The sequence below is a fragment of the Anser anser genome (assembly GCF_964211835.1).
Source record: "Anser anser genome assembly, chromosome: 5".
In the NCBI taxonomy this organism is placed as follows: domain Eukaryota; kingdom Metazoa; phylum Chordata; class Aves; order Anseriformes; family Anatidae; genus Anser; species Anser anser.
The window spans coordinates 4,547,996-4,569,364 of NC_139725.1; the positions used below are offsets into that span (position 1 = coordinate 4,547,996).

Consider the following 21,369-nt stretch of genomic DNA (forward strand, 5'->3'; position numbering starts at 1 on the left):
CGCCGGGCGGGTTCGGCTCCAACCAAGCCCACGTTGGCACCTCAGGGCCGCGGGGCTCCGGGGTAGGGCGCCCCTTCCACAGCCGCCTCTGGCTCCAGTCCCGTGATGTTCGGCTTAAAGGGGGGCTGCCCTCACACACACCGTGCTTCTGGTAACACCGGTCACTGCAGGAGGCTCCTCAAGACGCAGGCGACAACAGGACAGCATGGGGCCCACTGCACCCTTCCTGCTCCCCACCTAGCGCCCAGACCGGGGCCTTCCACTTGCTCAGATTTAAAAAAATAAAAAAAAAAAAGAACAACCAAACAAAAGGCAGTAGATTCCAAGAAAGTTATTTATTTCCACTTGTCCTTACGAGTTAAAGACAGTATGCTTTTCATTAAAAAACAGTATCATGTACTATTTAGAAAATGGTTACACCTTTCCCAAAGAAAATACACCCAGTTTTGAACTCCCCACAACTTTTTAAGGATAGGTGCATTGGTTTGCCTTTTTTTTTTTTGTTAAGAGTAATCCTCACAGTGCATCAGCATTAGACACATATCAGTGAGGATAAAGTTACCACCAAATACATAAATGTTCCGGTATAATTACACATATGTTAACATAGAGGAACTCTTCCATGAATTAGTGCTCCATGGGCTCCTCTGACTTTTCCGCAGGTTCATCAGCAGGTGCAGCAGGCTTAAATAGAGAAAAAATACATATTAAAGGATTATCCAAATTAAGCATGGAGAAGGACAGAGCTGGTAATACAGATCATTAGAAGTCTGAGGATACTCTTTGTTATATGCATGAGAAACACATGTAGCCACTTCTGTTACAAGAAAGTGCAAAACAGTACTCGATCACAGATGAGGAAAGGAAATTTCACTGGAAATGCCTGCCAACAATTCAGCATAAATTGATTTAATACGTGTCTTAGTCTTCAGCTAAGATTATATGGTGTCTCCAGTTTTCAGGTAGTAACTTCTAATTTTAAAAATCACATTCCTAAAACTCTAGTAGAGTTAAATGTGAAACATAAAAACATCACAAAGTGTCTTTTAACACAGCCTACTTAGTTACATTCAAAACACACACCTTTCTCTGTGGTCTCTCCTCAAGACCTTCTAGGAATGGTGCTACATCATCATCATCATAGATAGTAAACTCCATGTCTTTGCCAACAATTCCAATGGAAACATTCTGTTAAGCAAAGTTTTGAAAGAAATGAGAACCATTTTTCTGCAAATAACTCTGCGGCTTTACAGCTTTCACTTGTGAAACAGACAAAAGCTTCCCCCTGGAATAATAAAACTCATTGTGCTACTTGTGTCTACTTAAGGAAGAAAGAAAATTTTGAGAGACTCCTTCGGTAGTTTGCACTAGAAAAGGAAAAGGAGGGAGATTCACTCCCTAGAACAACTACCATGTTTTAAAAATCTTATCAGTAAAACCACCAATCAAGGGTTTCAACTCCTTTTTTTCCTTTTTAATAACAAATACCTGATTTTTCAAAACTGATTTCCATCTCATTTTGCATTTTCATTATTGTAAGAGTTCTAGAAAACAGCAGGATGGCATAAGAACAAAAATTTTAGATTAAACATGGATAAGAGCAAGATTAGCCACAAAGAGAACAACTTTTGGTAACAGACCAGCTTAGAAGATTCTTGTTCAACAGTTGCTCAGTTCATGTTTCCTGTCTATGGTTTCTGCAATCTATGGTTTCTGCAACTTTTTGACGCTGGATACTCAATCAATACTTTGTGTACTATATTCCCTTACTACCAGGTCAATTAGCGACTATGCTTATAATGCAAAGCTAATAATTCTAGTTGTACACAACATACCTTAAATATTGATCTAACTTTAAAATATAATGAAGCCACCAGGGAAACAATGTCATATTTAGATAAAGTATCACTTCTGTAAAGAAAAATAAATCTCAGATAGTTAAGGAAGCTGTAAGTAAACTGGTGACATACAAAATGCAGATGATACTATCTACCAAGTGTTTGGCTTCCAAGTTTCAGCCCCAGCCATACTTTACATCAGTTTTGTCATGGTCATTACCAAAAACAATGGGAGTACAATTTCTTATTAAGTAAACCTAGCATATACCTTGGTGGTCAGATCCTGTTCAGCAGGAAGAGTCTCTCTGAGAGCACGCAGTCCATGTTTAACTAGCTCATTTAGATTACCTTAAAAATAAAAGCAGGAAGATATTTACAAAACATGGCATTACCTCTACTTATTTTCCCCTTACTCCCATTCTCAGTTGATGCAACTCCTCTCCTTAGATATTTCTGGTACTGAATGCAGAGTTGGTTAAAACAAAGTATACCTTTGGAAGCTGTACATCTGAAATTGAATGCATCTGGTTTTGGCAACCACACTGCCTCCAATGCAGCAATAATCAAGCTATCTTTCCCCCTTTTTTGTCTCCACATCATTGGTTTCATATAAAAATAAATTCACAATTTAGAATGTACCACCGAAGTATTTGCTCTGACATACTATGCCTGCTCTGATATAGAAAGAAAACTTTCCCTGGGTTAAACAGGACAGAGGCCTCTTCCTTTTTGCTCTGCTTTTCTGAGCACAAGTTCCCTTTTCATTAGATCTAACAAGCATCCAGATGTTAGACATGAAAATTTGTAATACTTTCTTCACAGTTCTGACCTCATGCAGATTTACACTCGTGCCAAACTTGGCCCCCAAAATTTACTTTATCTTACTAAATCCAATGAATGAAGCAGTAGCAGAAAAACTATGTAACTGATAAAGACCACTAGATAGCTACGGTTTCTTTACTCACAGTCAGTAAATTCAGTCATGTGTCTCTCCAAGTAAGTTCGTGCTGACTGTGAACGAGCACCAATGGACATTGCTTTACAGTCAAAATAGTTTGCAGAGGGACAAGTTTGGAAGATGTGAGGACCCATATCCTAAAAGGAAGAAAAAACAAACCATTAAACAAATGTATAAACTCGTAGCAAGTCTGTTGCTAGAACACGATATTTTCTAACACATAGTTTTGTCTCATGATACATTAGCTTATACATATGCACAGAGTAATTCCATACTGCTTATCACACCACTGTTCTTTATCCAGTTCCTTCAAAGCTATTCTAAAAAATTAAAAATGTAGTGTTCTACAGAAACCCTTGTTTACACTTTTTCATTACAATGTATTTTTTACACAGAGAATATAGCTCGCACCAAAACCATTTCCTTCTCTGCTCCATAAACTGTACCATGCTTATGATAACAGTACGCTTCCTACTTCATGACCTGCAAATGGTATTTTACACACACAGTGTCTTATCTGCACAATGGCAAGGTTAGTTATACAGCAGATTTCAGGCAAGCTGACAATTTCCTTCAACCTTCTTCAGGTCAAAAATCTTCAGGGCAGAGATTCATTGTGTGCTCCATTAAGCAAACTGTTGTTTCTAAACAAGATAGAGGCCACTGATGATTTTCACATCCACTTTTTATAAAAGTTATGCTTCAAGGTATGACACAGAAAATGATTTCCTTATTCAGAGAATTGATCATCTGCCTCTTCCTTTAATGTTTTCCTCTTTAACATGTACTTGTTGTCTAGAATTGCATTAAGCATGCTTTGTTCTAGACCGATAGCATCTAGCACGGCTTACTTACATCATAACCTGCAATAAGCAGTCCTACGCCATATGGTCTTCTGCCGTAACGCTGTGTTGGTATCTGCGTTTCTTAAGAAAGCTAAGGAAACAATCTCCAAGGAACACGTACCGAAAACATTTTCTTAAGAAAGAAGCAGAGATGCACCAAAATTGCAGTGTAGTTTTTGTAAAGCCTGTTGTAGTATCAAAGGCTATGTTTGAAGAAATAGATCTCAAGACTCATCTGGAATACCAGTGCCCTCTCTTTTTCTCACCCGAAGAACATCTAGCAGTTAGCTTCCCCAGAAGAACTGAGTGGTGTGTTCAGCCAAGCACCACAAACAGCTCACTTAATGCTGTACAGCCTCACTTACTTTCTTACACCTTTAACTTTTTCTAGGCACCTGATAACAGAATGCAAGGCCTCCACTGTGCTCCATGCACCGACAACATATATTTTTTACTCGTGGTGATTTAAGCGAGCACGTACAATTCAGTAAATAATCATATTTTAAACCAGTCATATTTCCTCCCCCACCTCCAAAGGCCTGGTACTATGTAACAAAAACAGTGCTAAGTTAAATGCTGCACAGCACTTTACCACTTTTGTACTATTTCAGTGTATGTTCCAGCATATTCTCTGAGAGAATATACAAACATCTTAAATAAGGAAAAATTTAACTTTGAATTAACTTTTTCATTTTAGTACGACTTTTAAGTTGTGATATATAAAACTAATTTTGAGAACAAGCGTAAAAAAAACTTAGAAGGTGAACGAAAGGTAAAAGAAAAAAAGGATACTGCTTCCGATTAGTGACACTAATCGAGAAACTGGAAGAGGTCTATCGAACACAAATCTAGAATCCAGACACTCCTGACGCATGAAATTGCTAGGAGAAAAAAAAATAAAATAAATGCACAGATTAAAGTCACAATGAGTTTCCCAATATTTGCCTGTTAAGGTAAGTGTATTTTTGTTTCAGCTCGACTTGTTGAGAAAAAGGGTCAGAGGCATTACATAATTTCATTTCATCTGACCTATAACTGTTATTTAGAAAGCTGACCACAGGCTTTAAGGAGTATTAGTACTTCAGTCATACAAAAGGGAAGGTGGAAGTTCACACAGGCTACAGATGGGTCGTCTGGAAAAAAATAGTTAAATGCTAACATTTCTTTGTTACATTACAGCAATTAAATTTTATCTCAGTAATTCTTCCAATGCCTTCTTTGTCTTTTCCTATCAAACCTCTTTCAGTGTGTATTTACCTCATTTGATGAAATTATGTGGCCTACAGGTGAAAGGCAAACCCCTCTAGCTGACACACAAGGCACTGTATGCTTTTAATAACCTTAAGTGCATGTACACAGCAGCAGCTACTAAATGGATACAGGTGATGCACTTTCTCAGACGGCTTGGAAACCCCATCACACTGAGGAAACCAGACAGGACTGTCTTACTAGTAACAAAACCAAAGAGCAAAATTTAGTGCCAAACAAATAAGATTTCTGCCAACAACTTAAAAATCTGCCAGAATTTCATACTGAGGTCTTTGGCATAGTACAACAGAGCGAGACTAATCCTTAGCTGACCATAAAATTTCATTCGCAATAGTCTACAAATGAACTTTCACTTATTATTGCAGAACTGTGTATGTCAACAGCTAAGACACTCACCACAAGAGTCTTGCATCAGCAGTAAGTCCAGCAATGGAGATACCGATATGGTTGTCAACGTACAGGATTTTTTTCTGATGAGCTGCCAGCTCAGACTGTGCTCTCTACACATAAAAGGAGAAAGCTACGTGGCAGACCGACCAGTTTGCCAAGCACTGTGGAGAAATCTGCTAACATTTACTGCAAGAACTGAATATAATCACGAAACAGTCAAAAAAACAACAACAAAAATAAACCCACAACCTATAAACTTGCAACAGAAGACCAAAAAAAAAAAAAAACTAGCTCCATTTCAGTGGGAGACTAAGAGGAAGAAAGAACAGACACTTGCTCAAATTTTAAAGAAAATGAATAGTTTTATTACTTAATAACTAACAAAAAAATAGAGGAGTGCTTATCTTTTAGAGGGAAAATTTTTCACTCCATTCACGATTTTGTGAAAATCTGCTTAGCATAGGTACTGAAAATATGTTTCTATACTGGTACTAAAGCAAAAGGAAACTGGGATTACATTTATGTTACATAAGCAAAAAAAGTTCAGACTGTGCTAAACTAACTTGACAAACCAGAACTTTTGTACTAACATTGCCATCCGCAAAACAAAGTTTTAAACTTACCTTTAAAGCTACCAGGACAGCATGCGTTTTTGATTTCAGCCCCACAGTAGCTGAGCCTTGTTTCACGGCTTCCATGGCATATTCTATTTGATGAATTCGCCCCTACAGAATAAAATCAAAGGTAATCATTCTAAAATTAATCCTCTATATCAACTTGCAATGGTTTTTTTGATTTACAGACCTTTGATTCCCCCCACCCCAACAGGTATGCTGACTGCATAACAGTTGAAGTCTACAAGCAACGTATTTCCTCTTATCTTTCGCAAACTCTTCACCACTAACCCACACAAATCTGGCTGTCTCTGAGACACTCACTATTGCATATAAAGAAACATACAAAAAAATTGAAAGGGTGAACAAGTCTGATGTTGTCAGAATCACAAAAATTTTGTCATTGTGTTAGATACTGATTCCACTGAAGACAATGCGATTCAAAGATGGAACTTCCAGCTGAAGTTGGACTTGTAACTTTTAATCGAGTTTCCTGAAGAAACGAGTCTTATGCAATTGTTGTGTCTCACCATCCATTCCCCAATAACTTCTGAACAAGTTATTAGTCAACTGCAGTAAAGCCTGAAAGAGGAGTAGAGGTCTCAAAGACAATTAATTCCCCCCAAGTTCTGCAGAGTCAGCCTGCAGCTTTGTGGGAAAATACGACGACATCCCTTCAGTACTACCACGGAGGGCAAAGCAGCTAATTTCCCGCGCTCTAGTTGGCCAGCCTATTTCAAATAATCAGCATGGTCACTGCTGCTATGCAAGAACTGGAATTACCAAATGCAGCACACGGTTATCTCCTATCAGTTCCAATGTATTAAAATACAGCACACTGCTGGAGCTGTTACAACAGGAATGTGCTGGTGATAACGCAAAGAAAAATCACCTCGTATTAATTCCATTTATGAGTTCCATTATGTATATACATATGGTTTGTAAAAGGTTTTTGATTTATTTATTTAGAGAAATACAAGGTCTCCTAGATGCATAGCATATCCTACATATAGGTATTTCATGTCCAAGAGCAGTGTAGAAACACGGTGACCCATCCAACAGATGTTTATCAACTATCATGAATGACTTGCAAGGCTGGAAAGCCACGAAGCACTGCCCAGCCTTTAATCTTGTATCCCCTTCCCTTTAAAACAATATTGGAAAACATTCCCCCAAATGAAACATGATTATTCTTTGCTCCTCTACTAACAATGCCCAGAATTATTATGGTATCATATAACAGCCTCTGTGACCCAGCTACCTGCAGGAATGTGTGGAGCACTGATTTTAAACCGCTTTTATCAAAGTGCTGTTCATATTTTCAAGACAACTTATGAAGAAAGTAGAAATGAGTGTTGTTGATGATTTCATGATAGCTACTAAAAGCCTAAAAACTGTAAAAGTCTATTGAAAGTAATTTTAAAGTAAGAGATGAAAAAATTAAAGTCTCTAATGCAGGATCTGTCAGGAAAGACAATCATTAAGAGGGATGAGAGGTAGATGTAGTTTTCCGATTTTGGATACAGAATTCTGACTTTTGACTTTTCAGATACTAAAAAGACATTAGTAACAGCCTCGACATTGTTTTTAAACTCTAAAAAATACTTGATAGTTAGGAAATTGAAAAAAACAGTCTAGAAGTGAAGACTAGAAAAGATAACATGCACAGAGGTGACCAGAGATGCAAAAAGATGCTGTAGCTTACAAATGTGCGTGACCAGAAGGAAAAGAAATACCAAATCTAAAATTCTTCTCCATAGCCACTGAGGAATTTTAAAAGCAACGCAATTCTTAAGATACCAGCACAGCAACAGAACGCAAACAAGCAGAGCAGACCTTCACTATGTAAAGAAGCAACTTGCCTGCATTAAGAGAGTTATCAGTATTACATTTACTGCTGAAACAAAGCTCAAAAGCATTAGGTGTTTCTTAGCCTGCGTCCTACGCGAGAGATGTGGCAGTGCCCGAGAAACGGGCAGCCTGGCTTCCCCTCCCATTGTCACCATCTTCAGCTCCCAAAGGTGCCTTTGTAAGTGGTGAGGGGAGGGGGGTACCGACATCATCGGTTGCAGGGAACGGCCTGTCACAGTTTCATTTGTGCAAAATTTAGGACTTATCACTACCAAACAAACTTGAAACCACAAACAAAAGTGAAGAGTGAAAAGAGCAATACAGACTGTTCTAAGGGATACACAAGGTACACACGGAATGTATTGAACATATGGAACGTGCACACGCTTATGCGCATGTGCGTGTCTGTGTGAACTGGACAGGGACAATTTCGCTGCATGTTATTTGCAGCATGCACTGAAGTTTGAAGGTAACAGTAAGTATCTGCACTGAACGTTTTCAAATGCACGTTTCCTTAACCAAAAGCTGCTGCTCATATCACTGGCACGTTCTTATATGTTAAATCTCCTCAAAGCTTTCATCATCCTTTGAGATAAACAAATGCATTTCTCAAAGCAGTTCAAAGCCATCTACAGCTATCATGGTACTAACTAAAGTACGTTCAAGATTATATTCGTGTAGGATGAAAAGCACCAAAAACGCTGTTTCAATATATTTGAAAATTTATCTTTCACAAAATAGTACCACGCGATGAAATTTTTCAGCAGTAATACAAACCCACAAACCAGTGATACAGTAGCTTTATAAATAACAAGCCGTATTGCTGTATTTAAAACAAGTCTTTAGCTTTACCAAATGTAGAAAAGGCTCCTATTTTCCATAAGATCCTTATCTTGAAGCATACATAGCAAAAGAAGAGGCAATTTACCACCTCAGCTGTGTCAGGCATTTGCTTCTAAAATTCTAAGATATCTATTCTTAACTCAGCACAGCCTCTGTAAGTTTTAGAAGAATATACGGCGTGAGACTGACGTGAAACTGATTCAGAGGTAACAGGATTACCAATTCAAGTGCAAATCGCAATACAGCCTCGCACACAGGTAGCGTGAAGCCTCCTTAACATTACGCAACATGGAGAGCTGAAGATACCTGCAGCTGAAGAGACTTCATCATTAAAGCACAATGCAACTTGCACTACAAAATAATATTGCATTTAACCTCCAGCATGTGCTAACTCTCAGTGCTATAAGCTTTATACTTAGCATTTATTTAACACGGATGCTTGCGAGCATTTCAACTTATAAAATTCAGATTTGCTTATTCATTCTGAAAAAAAATAATCAGGATTTCAGATTCAATGCTTCAGGTTACTGTTTGGGTACAGTCATTGAGATGGGGGCTTCCAAGGCAGTAAAAACTAACCGATCAAAACGACAAACAGCTGCTGTTACGCCTTACTTGACGAAGTCAGTACCTTCCCACTTAAGCACTAAGCCTTAACTTTACTTGTGTCAATCTTTTGTACCGAACAGCTCGAACGAAGCCCTTGCAAGATCAATTGTAGGAGAATTCTTTCCGGCCGCTGACTAAGCATTCCCAACGTCAGCTATGGAACGAAAGAGAAAGCGAGGGCGCAGCAGCCTGGCCTTCGGGAGATGCAGCCTCAGCCCCGTGCTTTCAGGCCCGTTACTCACCACCTTCGCACTCCTCCCTGTAAAACAATGCCGATGGCCGCTCTGCCTCTCCGGCGCATCCAGGACGAGCGCCTGCGGTCACCTCGGCGCCCTGTGAGCTCCCGGGCCGGCAGAGCAGGCTCAGGGCCGCGGGCCCGCTGCTCCCGTTCCGGGCGCCGCGGCCTGCCGGCGGCCCCGCGGGCAGCCCGGTGCTGCCGAGGCCCCCCCGCGCGGTGCCGGGCGGCGAAGCGGGCCGAGCACGAAGGGCGGCTTACCTGGGGGCTCCACACGGTGACGTCGTTGTCGTACTGGTTGCGGAACTGCGGGCACAAAGGCACAGCCGTCAGCGCGGCCCGCGCCGGGGCCGGAGGCCCGGGCAAGCCCCGGCCGCGATCCCGCGGGGCCGCAGCCGGCGCCGTGCCGGGCAGCAGCGGCCGGGGCCGGGGCCGCCCGGGGAGGCCGCAGCGCGGGGCAGGCCCGGCCCCAAGGCCCCGTCCCCGCCAAGTGCTGACTCACGGCCCCGCTCCCCGCTCCCCGCTCCCTTCCCTCTCCCCCCGCCGCCGTCCCCCCCGCTCGGCGCAGGGCCCGGCGGTGCCGCGGGTGCCGGCCCTGCCCGCCCGGCCCGGCCGCTCACCATCCTGCCTCCCCCGACGGCGGCGCGGGCTCCGGGGCGGCGAGCGGCAGCGCTCGGGCAGCGATCGCTCGGCCTGCGGGCGGCCAGGCGGCACCAGCCGCGCCCCGACTCACCGAGCGGGCGAGCTCCGCCCGCCCCCGCCCCCGCCCCGCGGCGCCTGCGCGGTTTGCTCCCGTCGCACGCGTTCCCCCTGCGGAGGTGCCGGGTCTGCGCCTGCTTTTTTCTTTCCCTCCGTAGCACGGCCAGCTCAGGCCATGCCTCCTCACCCCCCGACTGATGAGTAACGTTCATGGTAGTATTCGACCTTTTTTTTTTTTTTTTTTTTTCCCAATTTTAATATCGCTAACCATGATTATTTTCTTTTCAAAACGAGGGTTTTTGTGAGAGCAGAAGGCGAAAGGATGGAGAAAACTCCAGCTAAAGAAGGGAGGTGGGCAGTACTGGAGCTAAAAAGGAGACTGGAAGAAGTGAGAGCTGCTGACCAGGGCACTGAAACAAAACAGAAGCCAAACTTTATACACGCGAAGGCAGGATACAAATGTAAATTATCCACGCAGTCAGAATTAAACGCGATCTTGTGCAGACAGCAAGCATACAAATTGTATATCTTGCTTCAGGAGACTAAAGGGTTTAGAGCTACTTATTCTGAAATCACTAGAAGCAGGTTTTAAAGCTGTATTTTTAGCCCTTGCCCTTTTATCACAAGCACAAAGCGTACAACTTGTTGGGCTTCCCAATCTGCAATTAAGTTTTCATACAGGGTCTATGCTAACAAAGGTTATAAGCTTAAGTAACTAACATTAAAAAAAAAAAAGGCTGGTAGGAGCAAAACAACAGCCACTGTTAATCAGATCTAGCAGACTGGATATCCTCTTATGTTTTGGAAAAAAAGTACAGGAAGCCTCTGAAATAATATAACAGTCAAATGACAAGCACAATTATGAATAATACTAGAAAATATCACTGTGTCTTAATTACAGCTAAGATGCGATTTCTAAGTGGGTCTTTTTGCTCTCACACTAAAGGTAGAAAACAAAGTGCTTAACAGAAATGAATTGCTTACTGGAGCTCTTATTTTGGATGATTAAAATGTGTATACAATTGTAACTGAAAAGCGAGTAAAAAAAGAATTACTAGGAGAACTTCTATGTAGGGTTGCAGGACTTAAGCATGAAGACAAACAAGAATCAGGTGGTACTATATTTGTATGTTTTATTTTTTCAACAAGTACCCAGCTGCTGGAATCACGGTCACTCAGATCAAACCAGTATTGCATGCGTACCTTTTGGTTATTGTGGGACCAATGATAACATTTCTCTTAGCACTGGTGAATTTGTATAAAACTTTTCACTGGAGAGGACCACGGTGTTGTCTAGAAAAGAAATCTAAACAGACTGATTTTAATTATCTAACTCGTTATGTTTAAGCTTTGTGATTAATAAAAAAACAATCGATGTGAAATAACTTCCTTTCTTCAACACTGTTTGATGTGCATTGAAACAGGATATATAAACATTTTAAGTGAGCTGACGAGCTTTCAAGTTACAGTGAACTTTCAGTAAATATTCCTGTAGTCTCTGCTATAATGCCATTCTGTAATAACTTCCTTACAGCAATAAGTGACTCCCGAAAGGTCTGCTTACTCCACCTGCAGTAACAGAACAATAGACAGATATTTCCTCTCTTTTGGCAAAAGTATATTAGTTTTCATAGAATGCTAAACTACGCCAAGACTCTATTGTTCTGTGTGTATACTGATAAGAACAGGAAGTAATGTTAGGAACCACATTTCTGGTAATAAAGAGGCAGGATTTTTTTAAAACTTCACACTAGAAAATTAGATGAAATCTATACAAATGAATTTTTAGAAGCTGTATCAACTATTACATAGGTACATTAAATTGCAACTTCAGTATTTTCCTGCATAATTTTTTTTTTTTAATGTATGGATAGAAAAATATATCCAAAACTTCAAGTTATAAAGTCCAGCTATTAAGAAATTCCTCAAAACCAAACTGGCTCAAGTAATGTGGCATTGAAAAATGTTGCACAGAAGCTTCTTTCCCTCCTTTACTGATGAGCTGGGCAAAGCAGTGAGGCAGGCACTGGAAGGAGTTTCAGCTGCTCTCCTGAGTGCTTGAGACAGCGTAACTGCTACCACATTCCCAAGGCAGCAACGCAGGAGGTTATCAGAGACAGGAATATTCTCTAGGAACCAGGAAGTGCTTACAGTGGAAGGAAGTCATTCACTTCCCTCTACTCAGTACTCCTGTGTCCCCCCCCGTAGGCTCAGTCTGAGCCCTTTACAAGCAGGTGCAATTCCAGTGCTTTTGCAGTTTATTTCTATTCACATCTTGGGTGCACTACCGTTTAAAAGTACAAAAATGAGAGAAAGGAATCAACAAGGCGAAATCAAATAGCTCTTTTTCAGTTAACGAAGTTATCAAAGCAAAAAAGCATTTATATATATATATTTTCCCAAATATACATATTACTGAACAGTTACTGAAATAAATGAAGTTTGTGGTTTTTCACTCATCTAAAGTTACGAAAATTTGATTGAAGGCCTTAAATTATGGTGTCAGTAAAATTTAAGCAATGGACAAGTGCTGTGTTGACCTCTGCACTTGGGAAAATGTCACTCCTGATATATTTAATGGTGTACAGTGGCCTGCATGAAGTGATCTGACAGTTTTAGACAGCTTCACAGGAGATAAAAATCCTTGCCAAAAGACTAGAGCAATGCAGGCATAGTTGACTGACACAGCAGAAAAATGTCTTCTTGTCACTTCTCCGATGCTGAAATTGGGTGCCATTAAAAGCAGCAGGTTCAAGAAAAGACAAGGATATGTACTGAGACATGGAATACCTGCACTGTGGAAATACTTGCAACTGAACACAATTTGGTCACAGATTCAAAGATCAGCTGGACAAATTCACACACAGGATGACTTTTCAAGCCACCTTGCAAAACTGCTGATACAATATTTGAATCAATTGCAGCAGGGAAAAAACAGCTAACCTAAAATGAGCATATAAAGTCTCAAGAGAAATTAATGATACTCTTTTGTTCTGTTACATTCCCAGCGTAGTTATAAACAGCATCTGACATCTGAGCAATGGCAGGCTGGCTCTGAAGAGATTAACATACAGGAACTAAAAGGGAAGGGCACTTACGCCCTCCCTACTGCTGATTCATTAGAGGAAATGACATTCCACCAAGTCCACCTTTGGGATACCACTCATGATCAATCTACATTAACCACTGTGCTGCTGAGTACTATGATCCTGTAGTTTTATGGTGTGTTGTTTTTTTTTTTTGGTTCCAACGGTAACACACCCAGCATCTGCACGTTTCATGCTGCCTAGGGACAGCAGACTGCAAACAAAAGAAAGAAAACTGTTGTGCTAAAATAAGAGACAGACTGAATTAAGGTGGCATCTTCATCCCCTTGGAAAAGGGGAAAGGACAGGGAGATAATGAAGCCACTCCTGGCAGATGGACAACTTATTACTGGCAAACGGCAGTGCTGTTACCATTTCACAAGTAGGAATGGGTGTACCACTGTAAGATTCAAATCCGTTAATTTCTTTAGCCTGCATTTCATGACTTGTGTTGTACAGCTTTCTCCAGTAAGTAGCTGTCTACATATAAGAATAAAAGTATTATCAATTAATCTCAATATTCAACAAATAATAATAATAATAAAAAACATTGTTTAATATCTAGTAAGTGTTGGGAATCTGACTATTACTACTGGGAGAAATAAGTGGTCAATATTAGACTCAGGAGACTTGAAAGGTACTATTTTAGCTAAAGAAAATGAATGGAGAAAAGGTCACAAGCCAGGCAAAGTGATAGGCCACTCCTATAACAGGTGGCATAACCAAGAACATGTGGAAACAAAATATTAGAAGCTGCTATGAAATAACATTGATGCTATATAATAAGTATGCCAGCATACCAATAGAAGCTACAAAATACCACTATTTCATATACTGCCTTTCCATTTTGCCATTGCAAATTTACATATTAGGTAACTAACAAACAACAACAAACAAACAATAAAAAAAGAAATTATTAATGAAACAAAAAGTTTTAGGCAGTCTTTGTTGTGGCTTTGTAACAATGCTACACCTGTTAAAGTGAAATGTGGGATGTTGTAAGAAACTAAGAATAGCAAAATCTCGAGACTTGTACAGTTTAGATCTTTTTTGTATCCTATGGTCAAAGTACATTTGATACTCAAGTCAACGAGGCCAACAGAAGAAAGGGTGGATATGCTTTTCTGAAAATGAGTACAAGACTCTTAGAAATGATAATCAGGAAAATGAGCAGACCTTGAAAAGTAGTCTTCACTCCCCTACTAAATCTTATTCACTGTAGTCTACAAATACATAGGGCAGAAATAGCAATCACATGTTTTTAGAAGACCCTTTAATTAATATGCCATATTTAGTAGGATTACATTTAAACCTAATTTAGTCTCAAGTCACCACGATTCATCATCACCTCACATTAAACTCTTACATTTCTCAAGCTGATGATTTTTGTCCTTTGATTTTAATGCCATGAACCTGGATCTCAATATATACAATAAAACTGGGCTTAATAATGCCCCAAATACCATTATTCAGACAGAAATATGAAGCCAACGTTCCATCTTCATGAACATTTTATCAAATTAAGGCTACTTAAGATTAAATTGGATATTGTTACAACACATTCAGGACTGTACATTTTGATTTTTGGTTTTTTTTTTTTTTGAGAACTGTCTTACTCTCTTGACAATGCAAACAGTCTATACTTGGAAGCAATACAGCTAATAAATTTACTTCTTCATTAATGGCTATTTTATAACATCTAGAATTAATTTTAAGCATCTGCATGGGGCAGTCGAATACGATGACATGTCCATCAACTAAGTTAAGACTGACAGCAAATATTTCTGACAGCTGCCATAAACATACATACTTGACCCTAGAATTATTTAAAGATGATCTCAAAGGCTCTCACAAAGAAAAAAAAAAAAGAATGAATCATTTTGCATTTAGTACCGTAAATAGGAAAAATAACTTGTCTCTATAAAAGATGCCAAATTCCTCTCCTATTCTTCTGCAAGTTCTCAGGAGAGGTACAGACATCATTTCTCTATGAGACATCATTTCTCTATGACAGCCTTGCATTTATGTTGCCAAAGGCATTTTTAACATTTTTTAAACTACTGACCAATTTAAAACACTTCAATATTCTGTCATGAAAAATGTTAGCAATGTGAGATTTTAAAGCTAATTCCTAATTTTTAAAAAATCCATAGCTTTTGTGAACTGACATCAGTTGCCCTTTTTGGGAAAGGACCTCTGAACAACTAACCTTGCTTGATCATCACAGCTGGTTGAGAACGATCAGGCAATCTTGAGAGCAGGACAAAATAATCCATGTGTTAAGAGAACTGCAGAAAGGAGTCCGGTTCTTTCTGTCCAATCCTGGAACAGATAAGGGGAACAAGGTTCAACACAGCAGAGCTGTTGTAGCATATGTTGGTCATAGGAATAGTTTTGATTTGTAACTTCTTGTTTGAATAAATCAAACTAAATTATATTTAATTTGAAATTCATGCAGATGTTATTGCTAGTTCTTTCTTGGTCTTGAAATTTCTTCATGCCCAGTGAGGGTTTCTGTATCATATACATTAATTATATAAGAGAAATATATTTTGAGCTATAATTTACTTGCTAGTCTAGAAGGTGTGATTTAAACTCTGTATATTATATTGTCTGAGACATCAAATGATGGTGATAATTCTTCAGGTGTCTGTTATGGGAGTATTATGAAACACCTTATTTACTTTTACTAAAATCTGTTAAGCTTTTTATTTCAATGAAAAACCAGTAGTTATTTTAAGGGTCTGAGCATAAAAGCACATTTTCAGCATGCATATTGGCTAATAAGCTATTTCAAATATATTAATTGCTGCTGTTGACTCATTTTTAGATTTTTGATTATGAATAAAACTGAATGAAAACCAAGCTGTCAAACATTCAACAGTAGATACATAACTTTCTGAGACAGACATATATGAATTACACGAGTTCATGATTGAATACTGTGTCAGTTATATTAATGATGAAATTTTTCAAAATTTCTACCTGTGAAAGAAATAACTATAATTGTCAGCAAAAGTTGGAAACCACAGAGTGATAAAGAGACAGAGAGAAATCCTTTGTAATCCATGAGAACACTAATGGATCCTATTTCCTTACAACAGACATTATTGTCATATTAAATTAATGGCTAGACAAAGTATTACCTTCTTAGTTATGCATTTACATTCCATAAATATTTTACAATGAGTACTTACACATGGATTGCACAATGAAAGGTTCACAGAGTGTTTTTGCACTCATCTATTGTTGCCAAAATTTTCTGCTTGAAAAATGGAAATGCATTCACATACACAAATAAATTTGCCAGAGGCAATTAAGCTACGTTTTTTGTATCATTTAAAACTGAGGAAAGACCACCCTAGGAATGACTTAACATTCCTTGCAAGACATTAAGGATTTGCATGACACTTAACTTTACAGGCATTTTCAAGTGCTATAGGAGTATTGAACTTATTGTAATATTCAGTTACTATTTAGGCAACAATTCTGGTTGTTCTTCAAAAAGTGACTCAAACCATTCATAGCATGGATTCAGTTTTTGATTAGGAATGACTACAATACAGAATTACTATGAAGGAAAAAAATAGATGTTTGAGTAAGCTTTAGTCTTAAAAAATCTTGCTGTCATCAGCCTTTTCTTTTTCTAGTATTTGCCAAGTTCCTAATTTTGCTACATGCATTTTAACAGCATTGCTGTCATTCATATCCCTGGTTTTCATAGTACAAATTTTGTTTGGCACTGCCATCTTTATTGCATATATTCCAAAACTAACAGCGATGGGAACAGAAACCTAAGCCTGTCCTGACAAACGTAAGATAGGTTCTGGCAGCATAATGTCCATTGTCTTCCATTGTTCTCGCAGATGACTGAGCTCAGACAGTGCATCATACATGCCTAAATTGTGAACAAATTCCATTGATGTAAGGGTGGTTCTAAATCCAAAGTATTTGGTGCAACCCTTGGCTCCTAAGCCCAGTCTATGGAAGGATTCAGTGAAAGGCCTGAAGAGCTCTAAATTAATTCCAGTCTTATTATAACCCTGTCTCGAAATCAGCTAGTATCTAAAAACCTCTGCACTGGTTATTAGCATATCACTATATAGTCAACACATCTGCACAGCTGGCTTTGATTTTAAGAACTATATATCAGCTAAATTTGTGACTATTTATGTCATTCACAACAGGTTCTCTAGCACTAAAACATTTTTGAGATGTTCTTATCACATCATTATAACAACAGGAACAATTCTTCAGACAAACAGAAGATTCCATATGTGAAACATGGAAAATAATTTTAAGAAAGGAGAAAATCAGAAGATCTTTGCATTTGTATAGACCCTTTCAAGTATCTTATAGTGATTAATAAAAGCAGGAAGATACTTTTGAGCTTGAAAATTGAGTATGTGCCTCTAGATTTTGAAAAGCAACCTGTGACTGAGGTTATCACTTTCTGGTTATGCAACTCGAAATGCGTTATGGTGATACAATTTCCAGAAAGTCCTGGGCACCTCCTTGTTTCATAGTGAGCAGTAAATATATTCTCACTACTGACTTTATACAATATTCAGTACACATTATTTAGATTAATTTCTTCAAAAGTAGCATTCTTACCACTAAAGCAAAACATTAGGTTAATTTGTTTAGGATCTTACCCAAAAAACATTCACACAATGCAATTTAAAGTATGCCCTGGTGCTGCTTCCTTATCAGTAATTACCAATCTTCACCCAGGTATACATAGGCTTGCCGTATATCACTGATGTGATAGCAACATGTTTCTAATGCTAATCACGCTCATCATCCATTTCTTTAGGTATTTTATTCTTCAAAATATATTCAACTTCAGCTTTAAAATCCAGTTTCTAAATTACAATCTTTGCATCATCAATGATGATTTTTTTTTCCGCTTTGACTTTAGTATAGCCACGGTTTTAATTATACTTGGGACATGTAGTTTGTGTGAGTGTATTTCTCCAAATTTCACACCAGAAGCATTCACATTATGAATTTAAAGGATTAAACTATATCCTGGACATCAACCTACGGGAACAAATCTGTGAATAGTCCTTTAGCCTAAATCTGATAAACCATAAAGAAGGAAAGAAACTCTAAAATACAACAGAAGTCAACAGAAAAACAACTTTGTTATGCACGTTTGCATTTTTACAAAAAGTTTTAAGAATATAACATTTGCAGCTGTAGCGTATGAGTAAAATGACAGCAGTGCTTCATTGCTTTGGAGTGGTTTATGTTCCCTGTAACAGGCTTTTGAGCAGTGGTATCAAATTGACCAGCTTTCTCTGGTTACTAGCCAGGGAGGAATGCAGTATACTATCATTTCTACCAAGTCCAGCGAACATGAATTTCACAGAATGTTTCTCAGATCAGGAAATGTCATTTCTTAAGTTGCATTGCTGCACATGCATATCTCCATTTTATGGTCAGTAACTTTGGTCAGTATGGTCAGTAACTTTTTCTTTAAAAGTTACTAACTTTAAAGTTACTAACTTCTAGAAAACTAAAAAAGTTTTCTTTAAAAAGTTACTAACAGTTTTTACACAAATCTAGCTTTGTGTGCATTCTTCCATACTTTTACTTTCGTAATGCATACTTCTTCCCAAGATCTCAATAGCATAAGTTGTGAAGGACCTGTGATAAACATTTGACAAGCACTTAAAAGTGTAAGTACTGTTTCCGACCACTCAAAAAGTGCTCAGAAACAGAGGAAAAAACTACCATGTTCAGATCGTACTTGAAAATTGCTTCATGAAGGAGACAAAAATACAAATCCTTCAATATACAATTACTACAGTATCAACAAAGCCAAAGAAGCCACCAGCTTGGAAGTGCCGTGCTGAAACAGCTGTCAAATAGACTGAGCTGCCAGAGGAACCCAGCTCCATCCAGGAAACAGAGACAATGAGGCCAAGGAAAGGGAAATTGACTTTTCTGTGTATCACGTGGCGAATTAAGTCTACTTAGCCCAATACATTTGCCTCTTATTTGTTCCTCTATTAATCAAGGTATTTCTCTGATGGCCAAATAAATAGTCTCTGGGCATTAAAAAAAAAATAAAATTCAATAATGAAGTTGAATTCAATAGAGAAGTTGAAATCTTCATGTCAAGTCAGCCTTATGTTCATACTTAAGAGATATTGATGTGAAGGCAATGGCTTGGGTTGCTGTACTAGAAGACAGCAGATTTTGGCATTAGTGCAGATTCTGAAATAAGTTCTACTTACTATCAGCTAGCTTTAGCTATTAATGTGATCATAATTACCATTTTATCTTCCAAACAACTCTGAAGATTAGAAAATGTGTGGTTGAAATGATTGTGCCTGTCTCATTTAACAGTTGAATAAACAGCAGGTCTGGAAGACATTCTGGAGGTGGCATTGCCTATTCATGTCCAAGGAAAGAGTCAGTGTTGATTAACCATATTCTTCAAGAGAAGTGTCCAGAACACTCTCCCAAACTTCCTGCCTGTGATACGGATGCTTCAAATGACCTAATCTATTTTTCTAACTCATTCAAGAATCCAGGCAGATTGCTAGCAGAAACATCTCACATATGATGCTTTACTGCTCAGGAGGACAGCATAGCTCCCTGATCTCAAGTCACCCAAGGACAACTTCTAGCCAAGAAAGCAAGCATCTGTTACAAACACCTTAAAGAATGGGTAATTAGATAATGATATTGCCTAGACTCAGCCACAAGCCTGTAGTTTACAAGCAGTCGAAGAGCAGATAGTCCTTCCACTTCTGCTTGCTTCTGGTAAGATGTTCCAGCTCACACCCTCTACAGTGTGTAATGTCCCTTTGTAACGGATGCTAAGGAATCATTCTTTATAATTGTTTCATTCTCTCTGGGAACACAGAAGCCAAGGAAATTGCCTAAGAAATAAGGAGGAGGTGAAAGCACAGACTGCTGTCCCTGCTGCGTCAAGCAAGGCTCGCAGGATTCTTCTAGATGACACATCACCCTCAATAATCAGAGCGTCCAACTTCCGGCACACATCTTTAGGCAGTAATCAGACAATAACGTTAGGCAAAGCTTCTGGCAAAAATCTTTAGGCAGTATCTTTAGGCAGATAAAGGTCAAAAGATCGTCAAAGATCTTGTGATAATAGTATGAGAACACAAGTCAGTTCCAAACGTGGAACTTAAGTGAGACTGAAGTCTTTTATGGAGCACAAGTAACTCAGGAGTTCTCAGAAAAGTAGCCTTGGATGGTACTTAAGCACTGAGGGGATTGTGAAGATCTAGAGCACAGGGAGATCTTCCTTTAGGACATTACAGTACTCTGGTATTAGAGCTCTCTTTGGAAAACAGGTACTAGGAAGCTGCAGGTCTGACAAGCCTTTCCAACTGTCCCACATTGCTGCCAGGTACTAAGGTCTTGGTCAGCAATCAGAGGGAGAAACGGAAAAAGATGTCAGATTTCTTATCAGAATAACAGGCTTTCCAGTCCTGGAACATATTGTTTGCATTCTACGTCTAAATAATTTAGATTTGTATTTTTGAACTCCAGTGATTAAATAGTTCTAATATATGGAACATACCTGATTCTGCAGGTTGACGTTACACTTATTTACATAATTTCTTATAACTTATAATAATTACAAGTAATAAGTATAATATAATTATATATACTTATAATAATTAATACTTCTTATTACTTATTTACACAATTTCTGCAAGTCATTTTGTCATTTAAGGCTAACTTTCCAAGTAACTGGTAAAGCACAGCCTGATTTCACAAACGTTTCATAAAGACACCGTAAATAACTAATGCCCATTTTTGAAAATAGTTTAATAATCCTTCACATGAACACAAAGACAAAATAAATGTAGTTAATGCATAGTACTCTGGCAACTGGAATCATTACCTCACATACAGTAAAATAAATGATTATATACATTTATGTCCCAAGCCAATATATTTCCATATCTGTTATTAAAAACTACTTTTAGCTAGATGTCTCAGAAGCATGATCCTGCTTCTAGATCGTTACTGCCTAAAGCACCAGTATAAAAAACATCTACTAAAGCAGCATTCCTGCCTGTCCTCTCTAAAGCTCTTTTATTTTGCTGGGCAGTGTACAGAATCAGGCCTCTCACCTCAAAATC

At 38.7% G+C, this 21,369-nt stretch overlaps 1 protein-coding gene across 3 annotated transcripts in view; it reads right to left on the reverse strand.

Annotated features, from left to right (window-relative positions):
- Positions 1-316: 316 nt before the first annotated feature.
- Positions 317-21,369, reverse strand: part of PSMA1 (proteasome 20S subunit alpha 1) — a 30,788-nt gene continuing 9,735 nt past the window's right edge. The window contains exons 1-10 of one of the 3 annotated variants that reach the window (XM_083840247.1): positions 10,073-10,188; positions 9,714-9,758; positions 5,924-6,025; positions 5,307-5,410; positions 4,434-4,522; positions 3,652-3,722; positions 2,804-2,933; positions 2,107-2,186; positions 1,084-1,188; positions 317-684 (exon numbers count right to left, since the gene is read on the reverse strand). In XM_083840247.1, the coding sequence (XP_083696373.1) occupies positions 628-684; positions 1,084-1,188; positions 2,107-2,186; positions 2,804-2,933; positions 3,652-3,722; positions 4,434-4,522; positions 5,307-5,410; positions 5,924-6,025; positions 9,714-9,758; positions 10,073-10,075 (786 nt within the window). In that variant the 5' untranslated portion in view covers positions 10,076-10,188 and the 3' untranslated portion in view covers positions 317-627. Of the gene's footprint in view, positions 685-1,083; positions 1,189-2,106; positions 2,187-2,803; positions 2,934-3,651; positions 3,723-4,433; positions 4,523-5,306; positions 5,411-5,923; positions 6,026-9,459; positions 9,612-9,713; positions 9,759-10,072; positions 10,189-15,446; positions 15,560-21,369 lie in introns of those variants that run through there. The other 2 variants (XM_083840248.1, XM_083840249.1) reach the window with 2 other exon arrangements.